The sequence below is a fragment of the Macaca fascicularis genome, chromosome 9, assembly GCF_037993035.2.
Source record: "Macaca fascicularis isolate 582-1 chromosome 9, T2T-MFA8v1.1".
In the NCBI taxonomy this organism is placed as follows: domain Eukaryota; kingdom Metazoa; phylum Chordata; class Mammalia; order Primates; family Cercopithecidae; genus Macaca; species Macaca fascicularis.
In genome coordinates this window covers 121,210,618-121,226,719 of record NC_088383.1, presented here as the reverse complement: position 1 = coordinate 121,226,719, position 16,102 = coordinate 121,210,618, and the positions used below count along the sequence as shown (strand labels likewise).

The 16,102-nt window shown below is 39.0% G+C and overlaps 1 protein-coding gene across 4 annotated transcripts in view; it reads left to right on the top strand.

The window, feature by feature from the left end:
* The window catches only part of GPAM (glycerol-3-phosphate acyltransferase, mitochondrial), a 63,616-nt gene extending 47,917 nt beyond the window's left edge, over positions 1-15,699 (top strand). For all 4 annotated transcript variants that reach the window (XM_005566424.4, XM_005566425.4, XM_005566426.4 and 1 more), the window contains exons 13-22: positions 1,033-1,118; positions 1,805-1,920; positions 3,876-3,946; positions 4,749-5,013; positions 5,567-5,709; positions 7,198-7,275; positions 8,207-8,347; positions 9,554-9,743; positions 10,907-10,965; positions 11,905-15,699. In XM_005566424.4, the coding sequence (XP_005566481.1) occupies positions 1,033-1,118; positions 1,805-1,920; positions 3,876-3,946; positions 4,749-5,013; positions 5,567-5,709; positions 7,198-7,275; positions 8,207-8,347; positions 9,554-9,743; positions 10,907-10,965; positions 11,905-12,021 (1,266 nt within the window). In that variant the 3' untranslated portion in view covers positions 12,022-15,699. The remainder of the gene's footprint in view (positions 1-1,032; positions 1,119-1,804; positions 1,921-3,875; positions 3,947-4,748; positions 5,014-5,566; positions 5,710-7,197; positions 7,276-8,206; positions 8,348-9,553; positions 9,744-10,906; positions 10,966-11,904) is intronic.
* Positions 15,700-16,102: the final 403 nt, after the last annotated feature.

Sequence of the window (16,102 nt, the reverse complement as noted above, 5' to 3'; positions counted from 1 at the left end):
GAGTGCAGTGGCGCAATCTCAGCTCACTGCAACCTCTGCCCATTAGGTTCAAGCAATTCTCCTGCCTAAGCCTCCTAAGTAGCTGGGATTACAGGTGCCCGCTACCACACCTGGCTAATTTTTGTATTTTTAGTAGAGACAGGGTTTCACCATGTTGGCCAGGCTGGTCTCAAACTTCTGACCTCAGGTGATCATCCCACCTCGGCCTCCCAAAGTGCTGGGATTACAGGTGTGAGCCACTTTGCACAGCCAAAGCTGGGCAAATTTGACAGGATGATGCTATGTCTTATTGTGTAGAATCCAGTACCACACATCCTAAGGGATAGTGCCATCCTCATTGAAAGTCTGGGACTGGCAGGTCCCTGAGGCCCTTGCTGTTTTAAATTCTTAAGATATTCAAATTGTAAAGGAGAAGGAGAAGAATGGGTACCGAAGTAGGGAGCCCAGGGATAAGGAGCAGAAGGTCCCGCCTCTCCTTTTATTCTACTTCCTGGCTTAACTTTAAGAGATTCCAGCTGCTGTGGTAGATGCTTGCTGGCCTTGAATGCTTTGATCTTTTAGAACCTCATCATTTCTTTTCTTTTTCTTTATTTTTTAAATGGTCACGTAGCTCCTCTGTCTTGTTATGATTTGCTTTTAGATTGAGGTTCTTTTGAAAATAATGTGGTTCTTGGGTTGCCAGATTTTTTAAAGTATGATAATGTCTATCATCACTATTAATGATATTAAGAATGTCAGTTTTATGACGATGTGTGAGAAAAGTTAAAAATTTCTTTTAATTTTAAAATGATTTTGTTTAAGCATCCTATTCTTTGTGTCTTCAGTTCTTAAGTTCAGCTTCATGCTTAGCAACAATCTGTGAATCATTCTGGACTTCTGAAGATAGTCTAAGATATAGAAAGTATTTCCCATGCTCTATAGCATGGCTTATTTCATACACAACTGCCTTTTAACCTTTGGAAGATGAAATTACATTTTATATGTTGATGTGAAAGTGAGGGTAAATGATCATGTTGTATTTTTTTTCTCCAGGAATATTTAGAAAGCCAAAGTCAGAAACCGGTGTCTGCTCCACTTTCTCTGGAGCAAGCGTTGTTACCAGCTATACTTCCTTCAAGGTAAAATTTGTAGAGCTATCAAACATCTGTTACTTCTTGTATTGCATAGATTAACCTTATTAAAAATGTGCACATTCTTATTTTCACTTCTTTACTCAAGTAACTTTTCTCTTGGTCCAATAAGGAATATTGAGATGACATGTTTTCATATTAGTTTGGAAGTTTTTAATTATTTGCTTATAAAAGCTTTTTGATTTTGTGAATTATATAGGAGTTCTTATTTGATTTATGCTTTTTGAATACTTGAACTGAGTTTTTGTGGTAGTAGGTTATGCATATTGTATGTAAGTGAACCATAGAAAAGGATTTTGCTGTTTGAATTTTTCAGAATTCAAATTGAATTTTAACTTAGATAAATTGAATATGAAGCCTTTCCTTTCATATGTGGAAGTGTTGAATTTTCAGAAATGTTTTAGAATCTGGCATCTTGCTTTATGTATTCTTTCCGCCAGTGGTTTTGGAAGTGATGTACCAAGAGACTATTTAGTCATAACTAAATAACAATTTTTGGCCAGGTCATAATATAGTCTATTATGTAGGAGAATAACCCATAGAAATAATCTATGTGTGGTTTAAATTTAAAATATATAGTAATTTAAAGTATCTAATTCATTTAAAGATCAGTTCCACATAGTTTGCCTTGTAAAAGAGTGTGGTTGTGGGTTGATTTTTGAAACACTTTTTAGACCCAATGATGCTGCTGATGAAGGTAGAGACACATCCATTAATGAGTCCAGAAATGCAACAGATGAATTCCTACGAAGGAGGTTGATTGCAAATCTGGCTGAGCATATTCTATTCAGTAAGTAGAATACCAGACTCTTTAATTCTACAATTTAGATTCATCATGGTGTGGTGCAAACTATACAGGTTTTGAAATCTGCTGAGGTTAGTTTCCACTTCTATTAATTCACAGGTGGTGATAGGTAAGTTATTAGAAAGAAGGTGATACCATGGGGATTTGAGGTAATTGGAGTTAAACATCTTATACAGTGTCTGGTAATTGTAGGTGTTCGTGTGGTAGTTGTTGTGCTTTTTAAAGATAGTTATTATTAAAATGATTTGTTGCCTCTGTTGCTCATTAATGTGTTTTATTTGAACTGCTTGAACTAATTTGTGGTACAACGTCTAGATTTATAGTTGCATGTCCATTTCTGCTTTGACCCCGTAGAGTTTTTATAATGCAGCAAATATGAGTGGCCTTGTATAAAGCTTTGCCTTAGCCGTGGAGAATACAAAATGAATAATTAATGGTTCTGAACTCAACGAGCTTATGTTCTTGTCAGTGGGATAGTTATACACAAATAATTAAAGTGAACCTGGAGAGGAGTGTGAGTTCACTGCAGGATCAGTCTTCTCTAAGTTCCAAGTTGTACAATTGTGTACTGTTGTGGAGGCTGCTTTAAAATCCCAAGGCAGCACGATGGTTCTTTGCTGCTCAGCCCAGTGGTGATTTCTTTCTTGCTGCTCTCTGGGCCAGGACACTGATGATACTCTCAGCGCCTCCTGCCAATGCTACTGGGGAGGCCTCCCTCCCTCACCTGGCTCCTCCCATTCTGGAGGCTCCTATTCCTGCTTGACTTTGGGTCAGAGGATTCTTTCTCAAGCACGTTTGATTGTGTCTCTCTCTGGCTTAAAATCTGGATACGAAAAATAATACCTTATTGTCGAAAAGTTGGAAAATAAAGATGAAATAGATAGCGAAAACCCACTACCCAAATAACCATGGGTGTTGCTGTGTAGTCTCTAAAAATATTTTTTACAGTTTTGTATTGTGCAGCTTTCCATTTGTAACACATATATTCATATTTAAAAATTATTTATAAATATTTTAATAGCTATACATATAGTACTGAGTACTTTTTTTTAAACACTGGAGACAACTTCAATTACAAGTAGTGAATGAAGTGTTCATAAATGTATTGTCACCTTAGAAAACTCACAAATGTTATCGTGATTTCAGATTATCATTCCATGGGTGTTCTCAGATTTGATTTATATAATTATAATTTTATGCAAATTCACTGTAGGGGTGTGCACTGTAGTCATTCTCAAATGTGTTTCTGTGCCCTTCCTTCTTACGTCTGGGTCAGGTTGAAAGAGGAAATACAAATATATTGAGCGCCCATTACTGTGGCTCCTGTGCCGGGCCAATCATTTTATTCTCACATAGTCTAATGAGCTAGTAGTATTTTCATTTTACCAGTGAGGAAAGTGAGGCCAGGAATTCAAGTAATTTGCCCCAAGTCATGAAGTTAGTTAGTGAGTTAATTAGGATTTGAGCCCAGATTTTTCTGACTTCAAGTCAGCTGTTATCCTTTTACTACACCTTCATTTTAACATGGTGAATACCAGCAAGAAGAGTGAAGTGGAGTTGTAGTTATAATAGACTATATGGGAGCAAGTCAAGGAATATGGAAATGGGAGATCCTGTAGAACTCAAACAGGCTTGTACTTTGGGTCTTGATATTTCAATAAAAGTGTCTCTTTGTCATTCAGTAACTAAATTCCATTGGCCTGGATTGAATTTGGACCTGTCTTAGCCTGTTGTATGATGAACAGTGATCTCTAATGACGTTCCATTATACCAGAACACTGTAATATTATAACTTCCTTTTGGTAAATCACACTTATGGGAAATGTGATAGACGACTTTTACAGTTTTAAATACTCTTGTTTAAAATTTAGGTATTTCAAAAAAGTTCAGCTATATTTGTAAAAAGTGCAACTAAAAAAAGCTTTGTGTTTGCCTTCCAGCTGCTAGCAAGTCCTGTGCCATTATGTCCACACACATTGTGGCTTGCCTACTCCTCTACAGACACAGGCAGGTATGTCTGCAATGTCACCTGCAGTTAAGTAGGAAGCATTAGGATGTTTTGTTAGCTGCTCAGATACATATTCAGGGGCAAATTTGGCCCACTCATGGCTAGTACCATGAGGTAAACAGTAAAATAAGCTGAGGACCCTGCCCAAAGGAGCTTATCAACTTGGTGGAGGAAGAATCTATATTTAAAAACAAAACAAAACAGACTGCTTAATATATGTAGTACAAAGCTATTGCTTGATTAATACTGTTAATGTAAATAAGATCTATTTCATTAACATGTGGTATGTATTCTGATAGCAAATGCTTTCCAAACAAATTGATTGACATTTTAGAACCCACCGTTTATCCTCCCAAAATACATTTGTCTAAACTTTATGATGGAAGAGACCACATCAGTCTTGTTCAGTCATGTTCTCAACACCAAACGCAGTGCCAATATATATAGGCACCAAGTAAATATTTGTCAGATAAATATTTAAAATGAAGGAAATCTTGCTAAAAAATAAGCACTCCTTACTTGCAGATGGCTTTTTTTCTCTCTCTTGTGATCTTATGTGTGCATATCATGTGTCATGGCTCGAGTGTTCACTAGCGTGTGTAATACCTTGACATTCCTGGAGGACCAGCTTTTTAAGCAGTTTTCTGACTCGCTCTGCATTGGTGTTCTGGCCCTACTTCTCTCTGTGCTAGCAGTGAGCTGCAGGAAAGCCAAGGCAAGAAGAAAGTCTTGGAGTGTTGACCTCCCAACTTTTTGGAAAGTAGGTTTTCCACTGTCATGATACCATTTCTGTCTCTTTCTTTAGGGAATTGATCTCTCCACATTGGTGGAAGACTTCTTTGTGATGAAAGAGGAAGTCCTGGCTCGTGATTTTGACCTGGGGTTCTCAGGAAATTCAGAAGATGTAGTAATGCATGCCATACAGCTGCTGGGAAATTGCGTCACAATCACTCACACTAGCAGGAACGATGAGTTTTTTATCACCCCCAGCACAACTGTCCCAGCAGTCTTCGAACTCAACTTCTACAGCAATGGGGTACTTCATGTCTTTATCATGGAGGCCATCATAGGTATGTCAGTCCTTGAAATATTTTCAGTAATTTTCATGGAAAATAAAAAAGCCTAAAACACATAGTGGTATCTGCTTTAATTTGGGTGATAGCCCCTTGCTTGAGGGAATGTGGCTGTAATTTTAGTTTTCAAATGAAAATGTAATCTCCTGTTATATCACTGTTTATAACTACAATGAGTAATTACTGAATTACCATTTGTATAATATTACCCTTATTTCTCAGGAGAGGTAGAGTGTCTTGCAATCCAGGAGCTGAAAATCTAACTGAGATGAGACATATACAGGGCAGCAAAGTGAGTGGAGGGCCTCATTTGTGATTAAGAGAAAAGAGAAGAAGGAGAGAAGAGGGGGCTTATGTGTTTGGAGAAGGGTTTTGATGCAGTTGGGATCATATGGAATCATAAGCATTTAATCTTGTGGGATTTACTTAAATTTCTAGAAATACAGGCCATTATTTTTGATGTATTAATCTCTTAAGGTTATTTGAGCCAGTTGAAGTTTTTCTTGGAGACTTTGAGCTGGCAACTTCATTGTTGCTTTTCTTTTCTTAGCTTGCAGCCTTTATGCAGTTCTGAACAAGAGGGGATTAGGGGGGCCCACTGGCACCCCACCTAACCTGATCAGCCAGGAGCAGCTGGTGCGGAAGGCGGCCAGCCTGTGCTACCTTCTCTCCAATGAGGGCACCATCTCACTGGTGAGTGAAGACTCTTCAGTGTTGCCTGGTCTCTTTTCTTGAGCGTTTTCGTGAAAACATAATCCCCGTATTTTTCTGTTAGAGAACGTTTGGCCCATTTTTGATACTTTATATTCCACTCCTGGATTTCAGTGACCACCAAACCAATATGTCATTTACTATCTTGGTTTGCTCTCTGGGTCACTGCTCCACTGAATCTGTCCTGCAGTATGAGCCATGATAGGACAGATTGCTCAATGTTCTCAGGCAGTCACATCCAAAGCTAGTGAGCATGTATTGTGTGTGAGCCACTGGGTCAGTGGTTTGTAAATAATTAACGCACCCACCTGTAGATGATGAAACCACAGATGTTAAGAGTTAGAAGCAGCCTTAAAAATCATCTGCTCGGCCAGGTGCTGTGACTCATGCCTGTAATCCCAGCACTTAGGGAGGCTGAGGCGGGCAGATCATGAAGTCAGGAGATCGAGACCATCCTGGCTAACGTGGAGAGACCCTGACTCTACTAAAAATACAAAAAAAGTTAGCTGGGTGTAGTAGCACGCGTGTGTAGTCCCAGCTACTTTGGAGGCTGAGGCAGGAGGATCGCTTGAACCTGGGAGGTGAAGATTGCAGTAAGCCAAGATTGTGCCACTGTTCTCCAGTCTGAGAGACAGAGCGAGACTCCATCTCAAAAAAAAAAAAACATCTGCTCAACCCCTCTCAGTTTACAAACGAGGAAAACAAAGCCCAGCAGTACTAATGAGCATTTATATTATATACCCAAACACTTAGGCATTTATCATGAGACATATGTATTTAGCAGTAGATTTCCTTCTTCTCAAAATTGTCAACATGTAGAATTCATATTTTATTTGAATTCCGATATTTTCTTTTGTATGAATGTGTCTTGAGATGTTGATGAGATAAGGGCATGTGTTAGGAGTACCGCCCCTCCACACCGTGCTTTGGGTGAGGTGTCCTGGTGGTCCTGTTGGGGAATCTGTTTTGCATGAACTGTGGGTGGTGGGATGGGAGGGACGAGGGCGGATAAGACTCGAAGACTGACTTTGGCTTTTCTCTGGTTTTTGTTTACTTATTCCAGTGTTGTGTTTCCTCAATCACCATGTTTGTGTACGGTATTTATTATAACTATTGCAAAAAAACGGTCTTAGAAAGTAAAAGAAGTAGGTGGTGGGGGGCTGATAAGCAGTCTTCAGGGGATTTGCTGCGTTGTGGGTGTGGGGAGAGAATTGAGCTCAGGAGTACCCCTTGCAGGTGGTGCAGTGTTGGGTGCTCTGCCAGTGAAGTGACAGAGGTCTCTTCTTGGGCTTTGTCCATGGCCATGTGTGTATCAAGACGGTGGGCACTGGGAATCACAGGACTTGCTCAGTGGGGTGACGGAGGTAACAGAATGGAAGGCTTTGGCAGCTACCTTATACCATGTTTTCTGCCTTTAAAAAAAGAAGTATAAAATGGTGGCATTTACATCTAAATGACTTTTCTTTTCAGCCTTGCCAGACATTTTACCAAGTGTGCCATGAAACAGTAGGAAAGTTTATCCAGTATGGCATTCTTACAGTGGCAGAGGTAAGAGAAAGAGCTTTCCTTTATTTGTCTGTATGAAGTTACTTGCTCTTCATTCCCTTTTCTACCACTTATTTAAACCAATAATTGGCCGGGCGCAGTGGCATGCGCCTGTAATCCCAGCACCTTGGGAGGCGAAAGTGGGTGGATCACCTGAGGTCAGGAGTTCGAGACCAGCCTGGCCAACATGGCAAAACCCTGTCTTTCCTAAAAATACAAAAATTAGCTGGGCATGGTGGCACGCGCCTGCAATCCCAGCTATTTGGGAGGCTGAGGCACGAGAATTGCTTGAATCGGAGAGGTGGAGGTTTCAGTGAGCCAAGATCGTGTCACTGCACTCCAGCCTGGGCGACAGAGTGAGACTCAGTCTCATAAATAAATAAACAAATCAATAATTACATTTGGTATACAGTCATGTTCAGATGTAGAGAAGAGAAAAATAAGAATGGGGAGAATAAGTGTCCTTTGGATTATTTAATATTTTGGTTCCTATTTGTAAGTTGTGTTATCTAAAACATATCCTGACTTGATTCTGTGACATCCAGAAATTTGTATGCTAAGTTGAGATGTTACACCTATCAGTATGCTTGTAGCTTGCACATCTGCAGTTTTCATTTTTGAGATTCTATCTTAATTTTGGCAGATTTAGTGTAGAGGGGATGGCCTGGAAAAGTAGATATCAATTTAGAATATGTGGGGGTACTTTTATTTGATCTTTCTGGTAGCTCTCCCCTCCCACCTGCCCTTTCTTTTGTTCCCTGCTGTCTCCCGACTGAGTTTGAGTTTGGAAGGGAAATGGATTGACGTTATGAATGGCTAAACAGAGAAGAGCCAGGAAGGGTCAGAGAAGAGGACCGCCTTGTGCTGGCTCCACTGGGCAGTTGTTTGTGTGCCAGTGCATATTTATTTACTATCCATTGTCTCCTTGGCCTAGCACGATGACCAGGAAGATATCAGTCCTAGTCTTGCTGAGCAGCAGTGGGACAAGAAGCTTCCTGAACCTTTGTCTTGGAGAAGTGATGAAGAAGATGAAGACAGTGACTTTGGGGAGGAACAGCGAGATTGCTACCTGAAGGTACTTTGGTGAAGAATTCTGGTGGATATTACAGGGATATGTTGAGGTTTATGTTGCAATGAGATCAGCTGGAGCCCTGGTGATGTCTTCATATCTAAAGAACTCCCCAACTCGCTCTGGTGCCTTCTGTGTGGTAAAGACACTCAAACTGTTTGAGTTGAATTAATACCTTAAATTATTCGGTTTAAGTAGAAAAGGAAAGGAGAGTCTGAAAAGTCAGGAAGATGAATGTCATAGGTGAGACTTTCACCATCCTTTTATGAAATATACAGGTGTATACCTGTTTATCTACACCTGCACCCCCTCATGAGGCAGCAGTTTTGCTATTGAGCTGCCATTGGCCTGGTTGCTCTTTTTGAGTCACTCTTGCTGTCCCTCCCAAAATTTCATATATTGAGCTCTTTGCTGTCAGTTAAAACAAATACCATTATAGGAGAAAATTTAGATTAAGAAAAAGTCCCTGATTTAGAAAAATCAATTTTGTCTAATTTATAATTTTAGAACTTAGTAATAATGACCCATCTTTTCTGAATACTCTAAGTGGATTACTCTTTTTTGACATTTAGAAATTGTCTTCTTTTTCACTTGGGTGGTACTAGTGTAGTTTTAAGATTGGGCAGTGATCTTGCTTTCACACTCCAGAGGGGCTTCACCGAACCCATGTGTTTTGGGTAGGTACCGTGAGAGCCTCTCGGCCATAAAGTACCCCCGTCACGGTGGCCATCATTCCCCACATTGCTGGACTGTGGGCAAAGGCCATTTAGGGGAGGCAGGGAATAGGTGCTGAAGAAGGAATGAGTTGATCTTAATGGTCTCTCATTGGTTGTTTTGCAGACTTGAGTGACTGTCGAGCCCAGGCTTCAAACTGTGGAAGGCCTAGTCTTAGGAGCAGCTATTTTCAGTGATGATAGCATATCATAATTATAGCATTCAGTTATGAAAATTTCTTCTAGGTGGCTGTTCAATGAACACAAGCCTCATATACTATAAAAAAGTGAATGATTACCATAAAGAATGTGTTTGAAAGCCAGCAGTTGTTTCCTGCAGAGATTCTCTGCATGAAGGGCAGGGGTCCGCTTTCGTGTAGTGCTGATGTGAGTGGCCATCTTCTCACGTTACTGGCTCTCCAGAGAAAGTCCTCTGTCCTCTTGCCTTGTGTCTCTTGTCCCTTCCTCATGACTTCATCTCCTGCTTTTGCACACTCAGGTGAGCCAATCCAAGGAGCACCAGCAGTTTATCACCTTCTTACAGAGACTCCTTGGGCCTTTGCTGGAGGCCTACAGCTCTGCTGCCATCTTTGTTCACAACTTTAGCGGCCCTGTTCCAGAACCTGAATATCTGCAAAAGTTGCACAAATACCTAGTAACCAGAACAGAAAGAAATGTTGCAGTATATGGTATGTTGAGTCACTATTTGTTCTTTTAAAAAATTTTTTTTGATTACAGAAATTTGCTAATTGTAGAAAATTGGAAAAATGCAAACTTATCCTGACCTCTAACACCGTAGAGTATTACTATTATCTTCTTTGGTATGTTATATAAGTTGAATGATACAGTTATACACTCTTATGTCTGGCTTTTTTCACGTGACATTATTTTTGAGATTCATACATGTTGCATATAGTTTGTTCCTTTGTTCTTGTTGTGTAGTGTTCCCTTGTATAAATATTTACCACATTTTATTAATTTTGCTGTTGAAGGATATTTGGGTTGTTTTCAGTTCACAACTGCTTTGAACAGTGTTGCTGTGAGCATGTTTGAATATGTCTTTGGTGAACATCTGTGCCCCTATATACAGCATATATATGGGAACAGAATTGCCTGGTTGTAGGCTCGAGATATATTCGGCTTTAGTAGATACCGCCAAACAGTTTCCAGTACCTGCTTGTACTCCCACAACAGTGTGTGTTTCACTTGCTGCACATCTTGGCCAGCGCTCCGTCTTGTTTGTTGTAGGAGATATGATTGGGGTGGGAGTAGTATTTCATACAGTTGTAGTTTGGAGCTGAAACTACTTTGAATCACTTTTCAGAGCCAGAAGGAATCTAATCTAATCACCTCATTTTATAGTTGAGGAAAATACCGAAGGTCACACTGCTAGTTAGTGGGTGATCTTGGGATCAGAAATCTTGTTTCGTAACCTCGAGGCCTGTGCTTTCTCTGGTTCCACTGATGTACAGTCATCTGCGTACCACTGGGTAGCTTAAAGAATGTTTATACGCTGTCTCATTTGATTCTCACAATAATCTTGGACAATGGATGTTTTAGGTATTTCTATTTCCCTCCATTCTCCCCATTTCTCTCTCTACACCCTCTTTTCTTTCCCCCTCCCTTTCTTGTTTACCTCAACATAGGCCAAAGTAGGTTTAAACAAAGTAGGTGTAACAGCAAGTCAGCTGAGAACTCATAGGTTGTCAGTGGTGGAAGTGGGGCCCCACCCCTGTCTGCTGACTTGCCCTCATTCTCTTCCGAGCTCCCCGTACTTTCTTACTGTGGCTATTGGGATTGTCATGATTTGTTGGGCCTAACCATTTGACAGGGTTTTATTCTCTCTCTTCAGCTGAGAGTGCCACATACTGTCTTGTGAAGAATGCTGTGAAAATGTTTAAGGATATTGGGGTAGGTGTCCACCATTTATGGTATAAAAGCTATCTTAACTTCTGTTCTCTTTAGATCGAGTCTGTTTGAGCTACCTTTGTGGTGGGGTGAACCCCGAGAGAAGCAGTTTCTGCTGGCTTAATGATACAGGCGTTTTTGGGAATGGAGCATGTAGGATGGGTTGGGCTATGTTGAAGGTGAAACCCATCAGTGTAGATTTATTTGAATGTTCTGGAATTTTACTGGTTTCACATTTATTCCCAAACTGCTATATATAACTGGTATCAATATGTTTCAAGGTGCTACAGGTTGAGTATCCCTTATCTAAAATGTTGGGACCAGAAATGTTGGATTTTGGAATACGTGCCTTAGACTTACAGGTTGAGCGTCTCTAATCCGAAACCCAGAATGCTCTAATGAGCATGTCTTTTGAGCATCATGCTGGCGTTCAAAATGTTTTAGATTTTGGGGTGCTTCAGATTTTTGACTTTGGGATTAGGACCACAATCTTGGCTCTTAATTATTCCATATGATTTTTAGTTACTTTCTTGTATTTTTACAAGTATTTCTAGAAGTATCCTCAGGTGTCCTTTACCTTCATAATTGATGGAGAATGTGAGTTCCATAGAGATACTAGTGGCCTTTTGTGAGGGACTGTTTGTGACTTTATTCTAAGTCATTTTAGAGTACAGTTAAATTGGTTGAAATTTTAGAATATAGTTATGTTGGTTGAACTCCATCAAAAAAAAAAAAAAAAAAAAAAAAAAGGAAAACCTTGCTTGCATTGGAAACTCCCACCTCATACACACACACATGCATACATTTACTTAAAGCCAGGATATGGTTTTGTGTGCCTTTACTGCCTTCTGAGGTCTAGGAAACCACGGATCAGGTTGGTGATAGAAATTATTTTTTATTTTTTATTTTTTGCCTTTAATTTAATCTAAACTTTTTCTTTAGGTTTTCAAGGAGACCAAACAAAAGAGAGTGTCTGTTTTAGAACTGAGCAGCACTTTTCTACCTCAATGCAACCGGCAAAAACTTCTAGAATATATTCTGAGTTTTGTGGTGCTGTAGGTAACGTGTGGCACCGCTGGCAAATGAAGGTCATGAGATGAGTCCCTTGTAGGTACCAGCTTCTGGCTCGAGAGTTGAAGGTGCCGTCGCAAGGTCACGCCTGCCCTGTCCCGCAGTGATCTCCTGGAAGACAAGTGCCTTCTCCCTCCATGGATCTGTGATCTTCCCAGCTCTGCATCCACACAGCAGCCTGCAGATAACACTTGGGGGGACCTCAGCCTCTATTCGCAACTCACAATCCGTAGACTACAAGATGAAATCTCAATACATTATTTTGGAGTTTATTAAAGATTGACATTTTAAGTACAACTTTTAAGGACTAATTACTGTGATGGACACAGAAATGTAGCTGTGTTCTAGAACTGAATCTTATATGGTATACTTAGTGCTATTGGGTAATTTGTTGGTATATTATCTGGTTAATGGTTAATGCTTCCTTTAAAAATAATTGAGTCATCCATTCACTCTTTTTCAGTTTTATCTTTGTCAATAGTAGCTACATTTTTAATGGGAGTACCTTTTATCCCAAGTGCTTTATAAATGAATGGACTGATATATATCACACCCAGGTATCACTGTGCTGTCCTTTGCAGTCAGATATAGAAAATGTTTTTAAGAGGTATGTGAAAACAGACAGTATTAGTTTAGGTCGGGAACTGAGATATTGTAATCAAATAGTTACCATCAGGAAGTTAATTTGGCTGGCAAAATTCTAGGGAAACTTGGCCAGAAAACTGGTGTTGAAGGCTTTTGCTCATATAAAAAAGTGCCATTGAGTTTTAAATGACCAGCAAATATTTAGAACCCTTCCTGTTTTATGTCTGTACCCCGTCTACCCCTCAGGTAATACCTGCTTCTCACGGGTACAGCTGTTTCTTGGAAATCCTCCAACCAAATAGCAACTTTCCTAACTTGATTAGCTTGAGCTGACAGACTCTGTTAGAATACAGTGCTCTGGCCACAACTGATGAGGGCTTTCTGTACTGCACACAGATTGTGTACTGCACCCCAGTCCAGGTGACTGGTGCCCACTTGAGTTGTGCCGTGCACAACCTGTCCAGTATATGCATGTGGTGGCCCTACTGACTGGTAATGGTTAGAGGCATTTGTGAATTTTTAGCTTTGAGGAAAAACCATGACTTTTAACAAATTTTTATGGGTTATATGCCTAAACCATTATGCCACGTAGTGGTAAATAATTATGAAAAATGGTCTGTTCATAATTGGTAGGTGCCTTTTGTGAACAGGGAGCATAATTATTAGTTTATTATGGAAATTATGGTGATTTCTTAAATATCATGTAATGTTAAAACATTTTCTAACAGTTTACTGTTGCTTATCTCTAAGATATTATGGAATTAAGAATTTTTCCAGATGAGTGTTACATAGTTTCTTTGAATTTAGTATAAAAATACTGAGAATTAAGTTTGTACTTCTATAAGCTTGGGTTTTAAACACTAATAGTGTCTCATGAGTAACGTGTGTTTTGGGAGAGGGAGGGATGCTGATTGATATTTCACATTGTATGAAGTATCACGTTTGAAACTGGTAGCAATAATGCTATGCTGTTGTGATCCCTCTCAAGTTCTGCATTTAAAAGATATTTTTTCTTGATAGGAATTGAGGTACTGTTAAGTCATTGTCAGTTGTAGTAGCTCTGATGTTAATGAGATAATCACGTTTTAGCATTCCATTTTACTGACTAGGGTGGAAGAACACTTTTCTCGGCTACATTTGGAGGATACCCAGGGAGTCTTGGGTGTTCCTTATGTGGGGAATCAAACATTTCACTAGTCTCTTTTTTTCATCCTTTAAATTGTAGATTAAGGATTACTCAAGCTCACCATTATTCAAGGTTGGGACTCACTTCCCAGTGGATACTCTGCCCTGCCTGTCACTGCTGCAAAGAGCTGCTGCTTCGCCAGCCTAAGCAGAGAAAATATGGCTTCTCTTGCATTATTTTCCCTTTTGGTTGGTTTGTTTTCTAGAAGTTTGATCAGATGCTTTGAGGAATGCAATGTATGATTTGCTAGCTCTCTTACCACTTAAGTCACTGTGAGGATAAATATGCATGCATTTTGTAATTAACTGGTGCTTTGAAAATCTTTTTTAAGGGAGAAAAATCTCAACCAAAGTTATGCTCATCCAGACAAGCTGACCTTTGAGTTAATTTCAGCACAACTCATTCTTCAGTGCCTCATGACCGAAAAACAAAAAACAAAAAAGAAAGCATCTTCACAATAAAGCTTCCAGATAGCACCGTTTTGCTAAAAGATACGTTCTCATTGTTTTCCAACAGTGATGGCTTCCATGTAAGGTTAAACAAACTAGGTGCTTGTAAATAATTTTATTACAGTTTACTCTATTGCATTTCTATAACATGAAATGCATGCCCTTCAGGGGAAGACTGTGAGTCAAGTTAAAAAAAAATATTAAGCAATATGCAACTGCTCTCTGTTTTTAAAAATGAGAATGTCCTAAGTGATTCAGAAGAGAGGAAGGAATTTATGTACTCTTAAAATTGCATGAAAAACAAGGCAAAAACTAGTGTGAAATGTGTAGAACTGTTAACTGAGACGGCATTGAGTCTTCCTTCTGAAATCTGTTAAATCTCACAAAGTCATGAGGGTATATGGAGAAAACATTTCTGGGATTACAATGAATGTAAGCCCAGATTGTGGAATTTCCAGTAACCTGGACCGGGAAAAGCATTTCCCTTAGTACTCCATGTAATATGAGTGCTCTGTGAGATGTTCATCAGTGTTTTATAGAAATGGTGTTGCTGGGAACTAAGTTTGCACATGGAGACTTACAATTCACTTTAGTGCAGTAAGGGCTTGGCATCTGGCAGTGAAAAACTGTTCAACCCAGCATTGCCCAAACTATTTTGACATCAGGACCTTTTTCTCCTTTGGGATACCTGTGAACCTCTCACTACTGTCCTGTGGAGAACATTTTGGGAAACACTGTTAGATAGTTCTTTAAGGAGACAAAACGGTAATGAACACATGGCACTGGGGCAGAATTCACATGCATTTTGTAACATCCAGTGTGGCATGGAATAGATGTGTATTTCCTCCCCTAAAGAAAATAAGCACAGAAAATTATATTGTAGGTGATCGGAGCTCTTTCCTTTGATAGAAAGAACAGCCCCAATGATCCTGGCTTTTTCACTGAACATATCAGAATACATGGATGAGTTGGGGTTAATAAGGTTTTCATTCAGATGTAGAAGAAAGTATTGTACAATTGAATGCAGATTTTTACCCACAGACAGTTGTAGTGTTTAGACGTGACAGGACCTATCGTTGAGGTTTATAAGACTTACTATGGGCTGTAAACCTATTTTTTAAAACTCTTTTTAGAAACCTGAGACTTGTCATCTGGCATTTTAGTTTAATACAAACTAATGATTGCATTTGAAAGAGATTCTTGACCTTATTTCTGAACATCTAAAGCTCTGAAATGTCTTGATGGAAGGTATTAAACTATTTGCCTGTTGTATAAAGAAATGTTAAGACTGTTGTGAAAAGAATTACTGTAAGGTACTGTGAAATGACTGTGATTTTTGTGAGCGAAACATACTTGGAAATACTGAATTGATTTTTATGCTTGTTAATGTATTGCAAGAAACACAGAAAATGTAATTTTGTTTTAATAAACCAAAAAATGAACATATTCTTGATGTGTTGGATTTGTATTTAAGACAGTTTCCTACATAATTCACTATACGAACAATCAGTCTTTTCTGACTTTATATAGCAACTTATTAAAATGCTTAACGATATCTTACATAAATGTATGAACCTACAGTACATGCTTTTATTATTGACCCACAGCTTTCCAAATTTGATCAAGCATTTGGAGATGTAGGTCTGCTTCTTAGCTGTTGCTCTCCTTTTATTTAGTAAATATTCATATTCTAGAGAGATTCTTTGGGTTTTTGTAAATATTTCTTTAAGCTTGGTGCTTTTTGTTATATTTTTACATATTTAAGTTAATAAAAAGTGTTTTCTCCACTAGTTTATCACAGTTGCTCAAACAATGTTAGTTTACTTTTTTGACAAGAAAATTATTTCTT